This window comes from Dendropsophus ebraccatus, chromosome 14, assembly GCF_027789765.1.
Source record: "Dendropsophus ebraccatus isolate aDenEbr1 chromosome 14, aDenEbr1.pat, whole genome shotgun sequence".
Taxonomy (NCBI): Eukaryota; Metazoa; Chordata; class Amphibia; order Anura; family Hylidae; genus Dendropsophus; species Dendropsophus ebraccatus.
Genome location: NC_091467.1, coordinates 71,956,229 through 71,972,838, shown reverse-complemented (window position 1 = coordinate 71,972,838; position 16,610 = coordinate 71,956,229). Strand labels below are relative to the sequence as shown.

The 16,610-nt window shown below is 45.9% G+C and overlaps 1 protein-coding gene across 2 annotated transcripts in view; it reads left to right on the top strand.

Moving 5' to 3' along the window:
• SLC39A11 (solute carrier family 39 member 11) overlaps nucleotides 1-16,610 on the top strand; it is a 420,528-nt gene that overhangs the window by 61,994 nt on the left and 341,924 nt on the right. For both annotated transcript variants that reach the window (XM_069952867.1, XM_069952866.1), the window contains exons 4-5: nucleotides 941-981; nucleotides 5,799-5,935. In XM_069952867.1, coding sequence (XP_069808968.1) covers nucleotides 941-981; nucleotides 5,799-5,935 — 178 coding nt within the window. The remainder of the gene's footprint in view (nucleotides 1-940; nucleotides 982-5,798; nucleotides 5,936-16,610) is intronic.

Below are 16,610 nucleotides of genomic sequence, written 5' to 3'. Positions count from 1 at the left end.
TGTACAGTGAGGTGAGGAGGTGCAGGGTGTGTACAGTGAGGTGAGGAGGTGCAGGGTGAGTGTGTACAGTGAGGTGAGGGGGTGCAGGGTGAGTGTGTACAGTGAGATGAGGGGGTGCAGGGTGAGTGTGTACAGTGACGTGACGGGGTGCAGGGTGAGTGTGTACAGTGAGGTGAGGGGGTGCAGGGTGAGTGTGTACAGTGAGGTGAGGGGGTGCAGGGTGAGTGTGTACAGTGAGGGGGTGCAGGGTGTGTGTGTACAGTGAGGTGAGGGGGTGCAGGGTGAGTGTGTGAGGTGAGGGGGTGCAGGGTGAGTGTGTACGGTGAGGTGAGGGGGTGCAGGAACAAGCTGCAGGATATTCCTAATAATCCGTGTATTATAATGTTCAGCTATGATGTAATATCACAGACGTCAGAGCTAGTAGACAATGTGTATTATTCTCTGTCACCACTAGGTGGCACCTACAGATCACTTATAAGTCCTGCTCACAGATACAATCCCTGATTGTTAATAGCCATATATCAGGATATCAGGGATGTCAGCAGGAATCCTTCTCACTTCAGTAGATAAAAACCAACAGTGGCATCTACCATAGACAGGAGACAGGTGACTACTATGGGGCCCCATACTGAACTGCTTTCCCTGCTTGCTGTGATACTAGCATGGTTATACCACTAAGAGGCGCTCACTGCATACAGAATTATACAGCTCCCATAGAGTTCTGTTCCAGCTGTTATATCCCCATGCATCTAGTGATGGTGTCTTTGCTATATCGGTATATATGGGGTCATTGCTTTCCCTGGATATAGTATATGTCTGTGATAGGTTTGCATATATCTATTACTTACTGTCTGTTTTTATTACTGTAGCATTCATTAATATTGTATATCTCATTATATCGCCCTCACAGCTAATATTATCACCATCAATTATTTTCCAGCTACAAGAAAGAGAGAAGCGTCACATGTGGTGACAGGCTGGGTAAGAGCGCCCCATGTAGATGATAGATGGTGTTTGTTCCCCTGTGCTGCTATATATACATGTAATATCTTCGTCTGGTATATGATCACATTGGGCCCATAGATAGAGCCTCGGGGGAGACGTCCCGCCACCTCCCCTCCTGCTCCACCGTCACAACTCACCCAGTAATTGTATTTCCCTTCAGGTGGGCGCATTTATAGAAAGATTAGATAGATATAAGTGACAGGGGGAAATAGATTTTCCTTTGGATTAGATGGATAGATTGGATTTAGATATATAGATAATACACTCATTTAAGAAAAAAAAAGTAGCAATAATATTGTGAAACTGCTGCGAACCACATCCTGCAGTTCTTTCTGGGGCTTATATGTAATGATTACAGGGGGCTCTGCTCCCTGCTCGTATGATGATGAGGGGAGGATACACTGCCCCCTGCTGGTATGATGATGATGTGGAGGATACACTGCCCCCTGCTGGTGTGATGATGTGGAGGATACACTAACCCCTGCTAGTGTAATGATGTGTGGAGGACACACTGCCCCCTGCTGGTGTGATGATGTGTGGAGGACACGCTGCCCCCTGCTAGTGTGATGATGTGTGGAGGACACACTGCCCCCTGCTGGTGTGATGATGTGGTGAGGACACACAGCTCCCTGCTGTTGTGATGATGTGGAGGACACACTGCCGCCTGCCGGGGTGATTATGTGGAGGACATATTGCCTCCTGCTGGTGTGATGATATGGAGGTCACTGCCCATTGCTGGTGTGATGATGTGGAGGACACACTGCCCCCTGCTGGGGTGATGATGCGGAGGACATATTGCCTCCTGCTGGTGTAATGATATGGAGGGCACTGCCACTGCTGGGGTGATGATGTGAAGGACACACTGCCCCCTGCTGGGGTGATGATGTGGAGGACACACTGCCCCCTGCTGGGGTGATGATGTGGAGGTCACACTACCCCCTGCTGGGGTGATGATGTGGAGGACACACTGCCCCCTGCTGGGGTGATGATGTGGAGGACACACTGCCCCTTGCTGGTGTGATGATGTGGAGGACACACTGCCCCCTGCTGGGGTGATGATGTGGAGGGCATATTGCCTCCTGCTGGTGTGATGATATGGAGGGCACTGCCCATTGCTGGGCTGATGGTGTGGAGGACACACTGCCCCCTGCTGGTGTGATGCTATGGTGAGAACACACAGCCCCTGCTGGTGTGATGATGTGGAGGACACACTGCCCCCTGCTGGGGTGATGATGTGGAGGACACACTGCCCCCTGCTGGGGTGATGATGTAGGAGCCATCACATATAACATTTGGTCACCCCTAGTAGTGAAACAAGGACACTAACAGCTCAGTGATATGTACAGGACATCCTGCAGCCACATGTTGCCTCTCATGGCTTCCAGCTACAGGATAATATACATAACATATATGAGGATCTATATATAAGAGATAGTAGGTAGGTCAATAGTAATAATAGCAGACGGGTGGAAGATGAGATCTTAGCTCTTCCTTATATCATGGCCCATACCGGACAGTGTACTAAGCAACCTGTGTTATTATACAGAGACAATAACAATGTGAAGAAGCCATTTACCCATCGGCCAATAATCATTCTATAGATTCTCCCGTGAGGAAACCATTTAAAGGGTCATTAACAATCCTGAATGCCTTTAAGGCAATCTAATCCGTACGTGTCTCCTAATCCGGGTGACTGATGTAGACAAATACCTCCATCTAGTGTGACATTAAGAATACATTTGTGCGGCCAATAATGGATGAAATTCGGATTACACTGAAATTAAATGAAAACCATTCTTCTATTGTGTCGGATACAGAGTAATGGCGGCATTCTGTTAGTAATTCCTGCTCATCACTCATCTGTAGATCTCATACAGGAGTGGTGGAGGGGGAATCCCAAGATTACAATCGATCCCATATACATTAGATAGGTAATAAGTATCTGATCGGCCCAACCTCTGGGACCCCCAACAATCAGATACTTATTCCAATACATTGTCACCTGGGGATAACCGAAGGGTGGGGAACCTTGGCTCTCCAGCTGTTGCAAAACTACAACTCCCATCATGCCTGGACAGCCAAAGCTTTAGCTTTGGCTGTCCAGGCATGATGGGAGTTGTAGTTTTGCAACAGCTGGAGAGCCATGGTTCCCTACCCCTGGGATAACCACTTCAATGCCTCAAATCACCAATCTACACCATCCACTCTGGTCATGAAAAGGCAGGGCAACGGGGCGTAGCTATAGTGGGTGCAGAGATATCATATTAGATATCATCATGCCATCAATTCCATTATTTCTAGGCAGCAATATAACCATACAGATGCACTCCTGTGGCTTCATAGTATAAAGATTCAGAGATTCTTTGTTGTGTATAAATTGCTTCTATTTAAAAATCTCCAATCTTACAGTACTTATCAGCTGCTGTATGTCTTGCAGGAAGTGGTGTATTCTCTCCAGTCTGACACAGTGCTCTCTGCTGCCTCCTCTGTCGATGTCAGGAACTGTCCAGAGCAGCAGCAAATCCACATAGAAAACCTCTCCTGCTCTGGACAGTTCCTGACATGGACAGAGGTGGCAGCAGAGAGCACTGTGTCAGACTGGAGAGAATACACCACTTCCTGCAGGACATACAGCAGCTGATAATTAGTTATTTATAAATCTGTATAACTTTCTGACACCAGTTGATTTAAAAAAAAAAAAAAAAAAAAAAAGATCTGGGGTAACCTTAAAAATGCCATTTCTATCGCAAAAATGGTACCAATAAAAACTACCTCACCCCATAAAAAATCTTACAAAGTAGATAGAAATTATAGAATGTGACAAAGCAAATTTTTTTTTTTTGTATTTTTGTAATTTTTAGAAGTAATAAAAGTAGTAAAATATAATGCAAGCTATATATATATATATATATATATATATATATATATATATATATATATTTATTATTATATATTTTTTTTTACTACAAAGCAAATGCTGTAAAACTAAAATTCTTAACTTAACTGTTTCAGGCCACAAATCTTTTTTTCTCTGCTTTATAATACGATATATGGTACAATAAACAGTAACATTAAAAAGTACAACTTGTCCTACAATAACAAGACTTTCTACAGCTCTGCGGACAGAAGGGGTTAAGTCTGTAGCCCCCCCCCCCTCCACCCCCCAGAAGCCGCCCAATTGTTTGTTATTTCTGTTCTATTGCTAAACACAATAAACCTGCAAATATGGAAAACCTCCCAGGACCCAGTGATACAATGAGTTTAACTTTTTATGGTAACCCGTAACATTTAATGGAGAGCGCGGCTTATTGTCTCTTCCTCGTAACCTCACTGCGGCATCACTGAGAGGTGATATAAGGAGGTCTGTAGAATTAGAAATAACTTCTCATCCCTGACTCCACATGTACAGTGATAACAGAGAGGATCAGCCCTGGTTCATCAGCTCCGGACCTGGCGTCATAGTCAGCCGCATTCAGGAGAATAGAAGACTCTCATAGTAGCCATATTGTACCTGTGACCGTTGTTGAGGGGTTCAGTGTGGCTGCTCGGAATACAATGCTTACCAACCACTGTCAGAATGGGATGATAATAGGGACCTACTGTAAAAGGTATAATGCTGTTATCTTATTAGGTTGCAATATGACTTTAAAGGGGAACTCCAGAGAAAAAAAAACTAAGTTTTTAAATCACCTGAATGTTATACTGATTTGAAAGTTACTTCTATTTTCAGCCTTCCAGTACTTATCAGCTGCTGTATGTCCTGCGGGAAGTGGTGTATTCTTTCCAGTCTGACACAGTGCTCTCTGCTGCCACCTCTGTCCATGTCAGGAACTGCCCAGAGCAGCAGCAAATCCCCTAGAAAACCTCTCCTGCTCTGGACAGTTCCTGACATGGACAGAGATGGCAGCAGAGAGCACTGTGTTAGGCTTTGTGCACACTGAGCAATTCTCGAAGAATTGTAGCTGAAAGTTTTCAGGCAGAATTGAAGCAGAATTTAAGCCCCCCATTGACTTCTATAGAATTCCTCTAGCAGATCTACAGCAGAAAATTCTGCTCGGAAATTCTGCAGTGTGAACAACAGAGCAGAAAACCCATTGAACACAATGGGACTTTGCTCTGTACATTTTTTACGGGAGGAATTTCAAGCTGAATTTCAAGCTGAATTCCCCGCCTTTTCCTCAGTGTGCACATACCCTTAGACTGGGGAGAATACACCACTTCCTGCAGGACATACAGCAGCTGATAAGTACTGGAAGACTTGAAATAGAAGTCAAAAACAAATCTATATAACTTTCTGAAACCAGTTGATTTGAAAGAAAAAGATTTTCACCCTTTAATGCCCGCTCAGCCAATCAGTGACTGTAGCTGTGACCCGCCTCACCCCATGATTGGCTTAGAGGGCATTGCTGGATGGAGACCAGGAAGCCCCGAGCAGCAGAATCGGCAGCAGGTGAGTACCGTGGCCATGTAAAATGTAAAATCTCTTATTGATTACCCCTTGAAGGATTTGGCCAAAGTAGTGTTACATGTGGACGACAGAGATCACTGCCAATCCTTATGATATGGGGACCCTTACAGTGAGGTTTCCATTCAGGGTCCTAAGTTGGGGACCCCCCCAAATGACTCCAATATAACCACACAAAGCAGATAAGGGTTGTCATGTTTACCCTATACCTGCGTCGGAGTCACCTTGGATATTTACCACGCTTGGCATTTCTTATAGTTGTTAAACTGGCAAAGGAGGGGAAAGAAGAGAGAGAATAGAGAGGCATTGAGTTTCTTTCTCTTCCCAGGATGCTCTCTGCCTCCGTCTGTCACCCTGCAAGAACTTCATTCTGAAGAATTCGTGAGAAAAAGAGGATTTGCTGAGATGGTCCTTACCCAGGTGGAAGTAATAGGAGTGTCAGACGGGAACAGCTGGCGCTGGAAGGTATGTCCTGCTGCTCCCAGGCTGCCATAAGTGACAGGGAGAGGCCCAGCAAACATTTCTGCACAGATCTGCGATTTAAAGGGATGTTTCATGAACGTTTCTTAATATTTTTCACAGGATAGGACAGGTATAAGAGGAATTAAAGAAAATTAGAGAAATTTTGGAAAGTTAGACTAGTTTGCCTCGAATGCAAAAATACACCATATCATATATATATTGCACTGAGTTCTAGCTTTTATTATGCTCCAGAGCTTCATTCACCATTCTGTTGGCTTCAAAGCTAAATGGTAGATCTGTAGATCATTTGCTTTCTAGGAAGTGCAGTATCTACAACACGAACTGTACAGTGATCCTGTATAGGGGAAATGAACTGCTCAGCTATGTTGTTGTGGATGTTTCTTCCCCCAGACTTGTAGAGAGTTCAGCTCTGGATCATCTGTGAACGCAATGTTATAGTTTATTTTTATAATTCATTTACAAAAATGTAAAACAATGATTTAGAATTCATTGTATTCCTTAAATTGTACTGATCCCGAGTTACATCCTGTATTATACTCCAGAGCTGCACTCACTATTCTGCTGGTGAGGTCACTGTGCACATACATTACATTACTGATCCTGAGTTATATCCTGTATTATACTTCATCCAGAGCTGCACTCACTGTTCTGGTGGGGTCATTGTGTACATACTTTACTGATCCTGAGTTACATCCTGTATTATACTCCAGAGCTGCACTCACTGTTCTGCTGGTGGAGTCACCGTGTACATACATTACTAATCCTGTACTTATCCTGAGTTACATCCTGTATTATACTTCATCCAGAGCTGCACTCACTATTCTGCTTGTTAGGTGACTGTGTACATACATTACATTACTGATCCTGAGTTACATCCTGTATTATACTCCAGAGCTGCACTCACTATTCTGCTGTTGGGGTCACTGTGTACATACATTACATTACTGATCCTGAGTTACATCCTGTATTATACTCCAGAGCTGCACTCACTATTCTGCTGGTGGGGTCACTGTGTACATACATTACATTACTGATCCTGAGTTACATCCTGTATTATATCCCAGAGCTGCAATCACTATTCTGCTGGTGGAGTCACTGTGTATATACATTACTGATCCCGAGTTACATCCTGTATTACAGGGCTGTCCTGTTTCTATCTCTCTCTTTTCTTATAACCCGTCTACTTGTCTTCCTCTTGTTTCTTTCCCGGAGCATTTTTAACAAGTTTGCTGAATACTTTCCTATCTGTCTCCATCTATGTTCCTGAACAATCCCTCTAAATATTTATTATCATCCTCCTTGTGGGGAATGTGCATGGCTGAGATACCTGAGCAGCATTTAATATGCGGCTGTAAAATCTCTGTTTATGCGACTGTGTATGATTTTATTGATGGTTTAATGGTATTTGGTTTATGGCGCAGATTTATGGTTTATTGGGCTGCAGAGTGTAGCGAGCTTTATATGGTAGGACAGTGATCCACCCCAGGTACAGTTTTATCTTCACCTCGAATTGCTCACCTCTTTATTAAAGTAATGTAAAAAAAAAAAAAAATTCTTACTTGTCCCTTTAATGGTGCGTTCACACCTACAGGATCTGCAGCTGATTTTCTGCAGCAGATTTCAGTTAAATAACTGAACACAGCATCAGATTTGATGCTGTGTTCAGTTATTTAACTGAAATCTGCTGCAGAAAATCAGCTGCAGATCCTGTAGGTGTGAACGCACCCTAAAGGGGTATTCCAGATACAGCTGGCCATGGACACTGTATACATAAGCTGTCTTGAAAGGGAGGAGGAAACAGAGAGAACAACTCACAAACAGTTTTCAGTGTCTTTGGCAGAAATCAGCAGCTCAGAACTGGGGGAAGGAGACGGTAAAGGTAATGACATGTATAGAATAAATTGTTAGTCCCCAGGAGGAGGGATGATTCAGCTTGTATTTTAGAATACCCCTAAAAGATAGAGGTATAAAAAGCTATCTTTGGTGGATCCAACATAGTGATGCATTACATGTGCTGACCATTCATTTCAATAGTCACCATGCAGTTTTTAAATGTTCCTGTGATGGCGCTGCAGCAGTATTTGACACTTGATGCCAGGTTATTCTTCAGATTATAACTGATTGCTGAGGTGACTAGCAGTGGGACTCGTGATCAGCTTATATGCAGGGGTCATTGCAGGGGCATAGCTAGGACTCATGGGGCCCCATGGGAAAAACTGTACAGGCTCCTCCAAATACTCACCCAGCCTGGCATAATCCGTCAGCGTTACTTTGTTCTTCGTCACTCATGTGTCATGGAGTTGGGGGAACGAACGCTGGGGACTATACCAGGCTAGGTAAGTATAAGTATGCTGGTCAGGGGCAGAGGGGGGAGGGTAGATGTAAGCCACTGGTGCAAGCCACTGTCCGGGTGTGTGGGGGGCTGTTGGTTGCTGTCAGTGCCATAGCTAGTACCATGTAGGCAAAGCATGCTACCCCGGGGTGGAACCCCAGGCCCCATAGCAGTTGCGTGGTCTGCCTCCATAGTAGCTGCGCCACTCAGGCATTGTAACTTAGTCAGGGTCCACGTTTTTTCGATGCATCCAGTGCAACTGAGCACAACTGATGCCAGTACTTTTCCACTGTCCCATATTCAGGAAATTGGGTCCCTGGTTGCCACCCTTTCAGTCTGGCCCTGCCTGTATATACAAATACTATAGACTATATTGTAGAGAGCTAGCTGCCAGGTTATACAGCACAATCACTATAGATCAATAGCAGTTACTGCCCATTACTCGGAAACCTGCAGATTTTCTTCTCCATTCATTGGATTTTGTAGCTTAGGAGACACGGGAGACAAATCGATGATATGAGCATATGATGCTATTGTGGGATGAATGCCGAGGCTCACACACCTCTTCTGGGCTCCGGCTGCACCATTGTTCACACAGCTCAGGATTGCTTGCCTCTCTGTGCCTCAGAATGAAAGCAGTGAGAAGGATTAGACCATGATGGGCAGTTGTTGAATGGGACTGTCAACATGCAACCAAATGGTTAATATTAATTCTGGACTTAGAAAGAGCTCCTACCTGTACTGAATGATATATAAAACAGCAGCATAGGGAATTAGCTGCAGTAAGTACTGGCGTCATGGATCGAACCTGATCCGGACCACATCTGCACTCGGCTTGTATGGTGTGCAATGTCTTCTCCCTGAAATACTTTGTGTAGGTGACTTTTTGCAAATGTTCCTGTAAAGAGCAGTGAATGTAACAAAAAAAAAACAAGCTTCCACTCAGCTTCGTCACTTGGAAAATAAAAAAAGTTATGGTTAGGTATGTGACAACACAATTTTTGTTAAAGGTGAAGATCAGCGAAAATGATTAAAGTATTGTATTGCCCCCCCAAAAGTTATACAAATCACCAATATACACTTATTAGGGGAAATCCTTATAAAGTGTTTTTTTCCCTGCACTTACTACTGCATCAAGGCTTCACTTCCTGGATAACATGGTGATGTCACTTCCTGGCTAAAATGGTGATGTCACTTCCTGGATAACATGGTGGTGTCACTTCCTGGATAACATGGTGATGTCACTTCCTGGATAAAATGGTGATGTCACTTCCTGGATAACATGGTGATGTCACTTCCTGGATAACATGGTGATGTCACTTCCTGGATAATATGGCGATGTCACTTCCTGGATAACATTGTGATGTCACTTCCTGGATAACATGGTGATGTCACTTCCTGGATAACATGGTGATGTCACTTCCTGGATAACATGGTGATGTTACTTCCTGAATAACATGGTGATGTCACTTACTGGATTACATGGTGATGTCACGACCTGACTCCCAGAGCTGTGCGGGCTGTAGCTGCTGGAGAGGATGATGGCAGGGGGACACAGGGCACTGGAGGAACACTGAGCATCCACTCTGCCATCATCCTCTCCAGCAGCCACAGCCCGCACAGCTCTGGGAGTCGGGTCGTGACATCACCATGTTATCCAGGCAGTGACATCATCATGTTATCCAGGAAGTGACATCACCATGTTATCCAGGAAGTGACATCACCATGTTATCCAGGCAGTGACATCATGTTATCCTGGAAGTGACATCACCATGTTATCCAGGAAGTGACATCACCATGTTATCCAGGCAGTGACATCATGTTATCCTGGAAGTGACATCACCATGTTATCCAGGAAGTGGCATCACCATGTTATCCAGGAAGTGACATCACCATTTTTATCCAGGAAGTGACCTCACCATTTTTATCCAGGAAGTGAAGCTTTGATGCAGTAGTAAGTGCAGGGGAAAAAAATCACTTTATGTGCATTTCCCGTAATTTATTAATTTATATTGGTGATTTGTATAACTTTTGAGGGTTAATAATTTATATTTTAATAAAAAAAAATTCACCACACTTCAATATAGAGAAGAGTCTATATTGTATACCTATATATTGTATACCTGCCCCAGAAATAAGACCTGGCGTCATGTTGCAGGCTTTTTGGAGAAGTCTGGACAAACAGTCAGCTGACCAGATCCCTGACTCTAGGTGCTGAGCATCAGCCAATCAGGACCAGACTTGTTATGCTCCGCCCCCACCTGCTCAACACAAGCTGCACTGGAGGCTGGAGGGGTAAGAAGATTCAGAGTAGGGAACACTGACTATGGGGGGATGGAGGGTACGTGGGCAACTATATATAGTTACATAGTTACATAGTTAATACGGTTGAAAAAAGACACATGTCCATCAAGTTCAACCAAGGAGGGGATGGATACAGGGAAGGGGGAGGGGCGATAGGTTCTATACATATGCATTTATATTATTTTGCTCTAAGAACTTGTCTAGCCCTGTTTTGAAGCCCTCTACTGTTTTTGCTGTGACCAGATCCTGGGGTAGACTGTTCCACAGATTCACAGTTCTCATGGTAAAGAAGGCTTGTCGCCTCCGGAGGTTGAACCTTTTTTTCTCCAGGCGGAGGCAGTGCCCTCTTGTCCTTTAAAGGGGTTTTACCTGGAACATCTTTTCCCCATATTTCTTGTAGGGGCCATTTATATATTTAAATAAGTTAATCATATCTCCCCTTAAACGTCTCTTCTCCAGACTAAACAAATGTAATTCTTTTAATCTCTCCTCATAACTAAGATGCTCCATTCCCCTTATTAGTTTAGTTGCCCGTCTTTGTACCCTCTCCAGCTCTAGAACATCCTTTTTATGAATCGGGTTCCAAAACTGGACGGCATACTCCAGATGAGGCCTCACCAAAGCTTTATAAAGCGGTAATATTATATCCCTGTCCCGTGAGTCCATGCCTGTTTTAATGCATGACAATATCCTGCTGGCCTTAGAAGCAGCTGACTGACATTGTGTGCTGTTCTGTAGTTTATTATCTACAAGTATACCCAGATCCTTCTCCATCAGTGACTCTCCCAGAGTAACTCCCCCCAGGACATATGATGCATGTGGGTTATTAGTACCAAGGTGCATAACTTTACATTTATCCACATTGAACCTCATTTGCCAAGTGGACGCCCAAACACTCAGTGTGTCTAAGTCATCCTGTAACATCTGCACATCCTCCATAGACTGTACTGTACTACAAAGCTTGGTGTCATCTGCAAAGATAGAAACATTGCTGTTAATTCCATTCTCAATATCATTAATAAACAAGTTAAACAGAAGAGGGCCCAGTACTGACCCTTGGGGTACACCACTTATTACCGGGGACCATTCAGAGTAGGAATCATTGACCACCACTCTCTGGGTACGATTATTAAGCCAGTTTTCAATCCAGTTACACATTAAATTTTCCAAACCAATAGACTTTAACTTACCCATCAGACGTCCATGAGGAACTGTGTCAAACGCTTTTGCAAAATCCAGGTACACGATATCCACAGCCGCGCCACCATCCAGGCTTCTACTTACCTCTTCATAGAAACATATTAGGTTGGTTTGACAGCTTCTGTCCTTAGTAAAACCATGCTGGTTATCACTTATAATACTATTAGCCACTACATATTCCTGTTTGTAGTCCCTTATAAGCCCCTCAAATAGTTTCCCCACAATGGACGTTAAGCTTACGGGTCTATAGTTACCTGGGGAAGTTCGAGAGCCCTTTTTGAAGATCGGTATTACATTTGCCTTACGCCATTCCCTCGGCACAATACCAGTAAGCAAAGAATCACGGAATATTTCATACAAGGGTAGAAAAATTACAGAACTGAGTTCCCTAAGAACTCTGGGGTGCAATCCATCAGGCCCTGGAGCTTTGGTTATATTGAGTTTGTTTAATTTATCTTGGACCATATCTATAGTAAACCAGTTCAGTACATTACATGTGTTAGCTGCACTGGCCCCACCCACCTCAGTACTGGCCCCACCCACCACAGCTCCATCCTCTTTTGTATATACAGAACTGAAGAACCCATTAAGTAACTCAGCTTTCTCCTGATCCCCAGTTATTAATTCCCCGTCACCATTATTTAGGGGTCCTACATGCTCTGACCTTGGTTTTTTTGCATTAATATATTTGAAGAATTTTTTGGGGTTTCTTTTGCTTTCTATAGCTACCTGCCTTTCATTGTGAATTTTTGCTGCTTTTATTACATTTTTACAGGTTTTGTTGACTTCTTTGTAATGTTTAAATGCTACAGCTGACCCCTCTGATTTATATTTTTTGAATGCCCCTTTTTTCTCATTTATAGCCCTTCTAACCTCGGTTGTAAGCCATGTGGGATTGGATTTTAACCGTTTATATTTGTTACCCATAGGAATATATTTGGCAGTACAGTTATTTAATGTGGATTTGAAGATTTCCCATTTATTAGCTGTATCCGTATGTGACAGCAGCCGCTCCCAGTCTGTGCCCTGAAGTTCTGCCCTTAACCCAGGAAAATTGGCCCTTTTAAAATTAAGAGTTTTTGCCCTCCCAACATGTTTTTCTTTTCTACACTTTAAGCTAAAAGTCACTATATTGTGGTCACTATTACCCAGGTGTTCATGGACAGTGACATCCCCAACCAGCTCAGCGTTGTTAGAAATAACCAGATCCAACAAGGCATCACTTCTAGTTGGCTCCTCCACAAACTGGCCCAGAAAATTATCCTGCAGGAGGGTAAGAAATTCCCTCCCCTTTGTGGTTTTAGCTGAACCGTGACCTCAATCTATATCTGGGTAGTTGAGGTCCCCCATTACCACTACTGTCCCCTCCCGGGCAGCCCGCTCTATTTGTCTATTCAACTGGCCATCTACCTCCTCAGTAATGTTGGGGGGTCTATAGATTACACCAAGAATAATTTTTTCACTCTTTACCTCCTTCTGTAGTTCTACCCATAATGCTTCCACATCATCACAGTCATCTCCCACTATTGCATCTTTTACACTCACTTTAATATAATTTCTGACATACAGACATACTCCTCCTCCCCTTCTGCCCACCCGGTCCCTTCTGAACAACGCAAATCCCTGAATATTGACAGCCCAGTCATGTGAGGAGTCCAGCCATGTCTCAGTCACACCAACCACATCAATGGACTCCTCCAGAACCAAGGCCTCCAGCTCCCCCATCTTGCTGGCTAGGCTTCTGGCATTAGTAAGCATACACTTTATATTACCATTGAGTTTAACCGCTTCATTATAAGAAATGGGATTTATTACTGTGCTGTGGCTACAATCATCCTCACTGTTCATCCGCAACATATGGATCTCCCTATCCACTGCTCTTATCCTCCCCCCACAGGACCCTTCTCCTCCCTCCTCAATGTTCTGTCCCCTCTCTAACCTATCTGCCACTACATTACATACTACATTGTCCTCCCTCCACATCCCTAGTTTAAAAACCCCTCCACCCCTTCTAGGATTCTCTCCCCCAGCACAGAGGGTAGAAGGAGGTATACAGTATGGGGACTACCTGCAGAGGGGGAGGGAGGTATACAGTATGGGGGAACAACTACAGAGGGGGAGGAGGTATACAGTATGGGGGAACAAATACAGAGGGGAGGAGGGAGTTATACAGTATGGAGGAACAACTACAGAGGGGGAGGGAGGTATACAGTATAGGGACTACCTGCAGAGGGGGAGGGAGGTATACAGTATAGGGAGGAACAACTACAGAGGGGGCGGGAGGTATACAGTATGGGGGAACAACTACAGAGGGGGAGGAGGTATACAGTATGGGGGAACAAATACAGAGGGGAGGAGGGAGTTATACAGTATGGAGGAACAACTACAGAGGGGGAGGGAGGTATATAGTATGGGGAAACAACTACAGAGGGAGGAGGGAGGTATACAGTATGGGGACTACCTGCAGAGGGGGAGGGAGGTATACAGTAGGGGTACTCAACAACTTTTAGTGAAGGTCTACGTACCGGGGTCTATTGTCAGGTGAAGGTCCGAGCTGAACATCAGTAGGAAACGTGTTTTGTTACTTTTCACAAACGTTTTACATACAGAATTGATGCTTATTAGCGGGAAAACTGGCATTTTTTCTCTCAATAGCCCTTTGAATTAGGTACACAGGGGGTGACTGCCCTAGTAGTATATAGCCCCCTTGTGCGCTCTCTCCCCCAGTAGTGTATATAGCCCCCCTGTGCTCTCTCCCCCTGTATATAGCCCCCCTGTGCTCTCTCCCCCTGTATATAGCCCCCCTGTGCTCTCTCCCCCTGTATATAGCCCTCCTGTGCTCTCTCCCCCCTCTCCCCCTGTATATAGCCCCCCTGTATATAGCCCCCCTGTGCTTTCTCCCCCTGTATATAGCCCCCCTGTGCTCTCTCCCCCTGTATATAGCCCCCCTGTATATAGCCCCCCTGTGCTTTCTCCCCCTGTATATAGCCCCCTTGTGCTCTCTCTCCCTGTATATAGCCCCCATGTGCTCTCTCCCCCAGTATATAGCCCCCCTGTGCTTTCTCCCCCTGTATATAGCCCCCCTGTGCTCTCTCCCCCTGTATATAGCCCCCCTGTTCTCTCTCTCCCTGTATATAGCCCCCTGTGCTCTCTCCCCCTGTATATAGCCCCCTGTGCTCTCTCCTCCTGTATATAGCCCCCCTGTTCTCTCTCTCCCTGTATATAGCCCCCCTGTGCTCTCTCCCCCTGTATATAGCCCCCCTGTGCTCTCTCCCCCTGTATATAGCCCCCCTGTTCTCTCTCTCCCTGTATATAGCCCCCCTGTGCTCTCTCTCCCTGTATATAGCCCCCCTGTGCTCTCTCCCCCTGTATATAGCCCCCCCTGTGCCCTCTCCCCCTGTATATAGCTCCCCTGTGCTCTCTCCCCCTGTATATAGCCCCCCCCTGTGCTCTCTCCCCCTGTATATAGCCCCCGTGCGCTGTCCCATTGTATATAGCCCCCCTGTGGGCTCTTCCCCTGTATATAGCCCCCCCCCCTGTGCTCTCCCCCTGTATATAGCCCCCCCTGTGCTCTCTCCCCCTATATATAGCCCCCCTGTGCGCTCTCCCCCTGTATATAGCCCCCTTGTGCGCTCTCCCCCTGAAACCCCCCCCTGTGCGCTCTCCCCCTGTATATAGCCCCCCCGTGTGCTCTCCCCCTGTATATAGCCCCCCTGTGCTCTCTCCCCCTGTATATAGCCCCCCTGTGCTCTCTCCCCCTGTATATAGTCCCCCTGTGCACTCTCCCCCTGTATATAGCCCCCCTGTATATAGCCCCCCTGTGCGCTCCCCCCTGTATATAGCCCCCCTGTGCGCTCTCCCCCTGTATATAGCCCCCCTGTGCTCTCTCCCCCTGTATATAGTCCCCCTGTGCGCTCTCCCCCTGTATACAGCCCCCCTGTGCGCCCCCTTCCTCCCATATAGCATTAAAAAAAAAAAAAACACTTTACTCACCTAAGTCCTGCGCGTCTTCTTCTCTTCTCCTCCTGTGGCCGCACTGCAGCGGTCACTAGAGGCTGCTCTCCCCGCCAGCGCAGGAACGTCACTCGGCGCCGACACCAGAGGGGGAGCGCGGCCTCTAGTGACCGCTGCGGCCAGTGAGAGGTGACTGACAAGGAGGGAGCCAATGGCTTCCTCTCTGTCAGTGCTGCTGCCGCTCGGTATCTATGAGCGCTCGTTACGAGCGCTCATAGATACTTACTGTGCAGGGAGCAGCGCGGCAGCCGGGGTCCGGACAGCTGGCCGCCGCGGTCCGCCAGTTGAGGACCCCTGGTATACAGTATGGGGGAACAACTACAGAGGGGGAGGGAGGTATACAGTATGGGGGAACATCTACAGAGGGGGAGGGAGGTATACAGTATGGGGGAACAACTACAGAGGAGGGAGAGGGGTATACAGTATGGGGGAACAACTACAGAGGAGGGAGAGGGGTATACAGTATGGGGGAATAACTACAGTGGGGGTGTATACAGTATGGGGGAACAACTACAGAGGGGGAGGGAGGTATACAGTATGGGGGGACAACTACAGAGGGGGAGGGAGGTATACAGTATGGGGGGACAACTACAGAGGGGGGGGAGTTATACAGTATGGGGGAACAACTACAGAGGGGGAGGGAGGTATACAGTATGGGGGGACAACTACAGAGGGGGAGGGAGGTATACAGTATGGGGGAACAAATACAGAGGGTAGGGAGATATACAGTATGAGGGAACAACTACAGTGGGGGAGGGAGGTATACAGTATGGGGGAACAACTACAGAGGGAGGAGGGAGTTATACA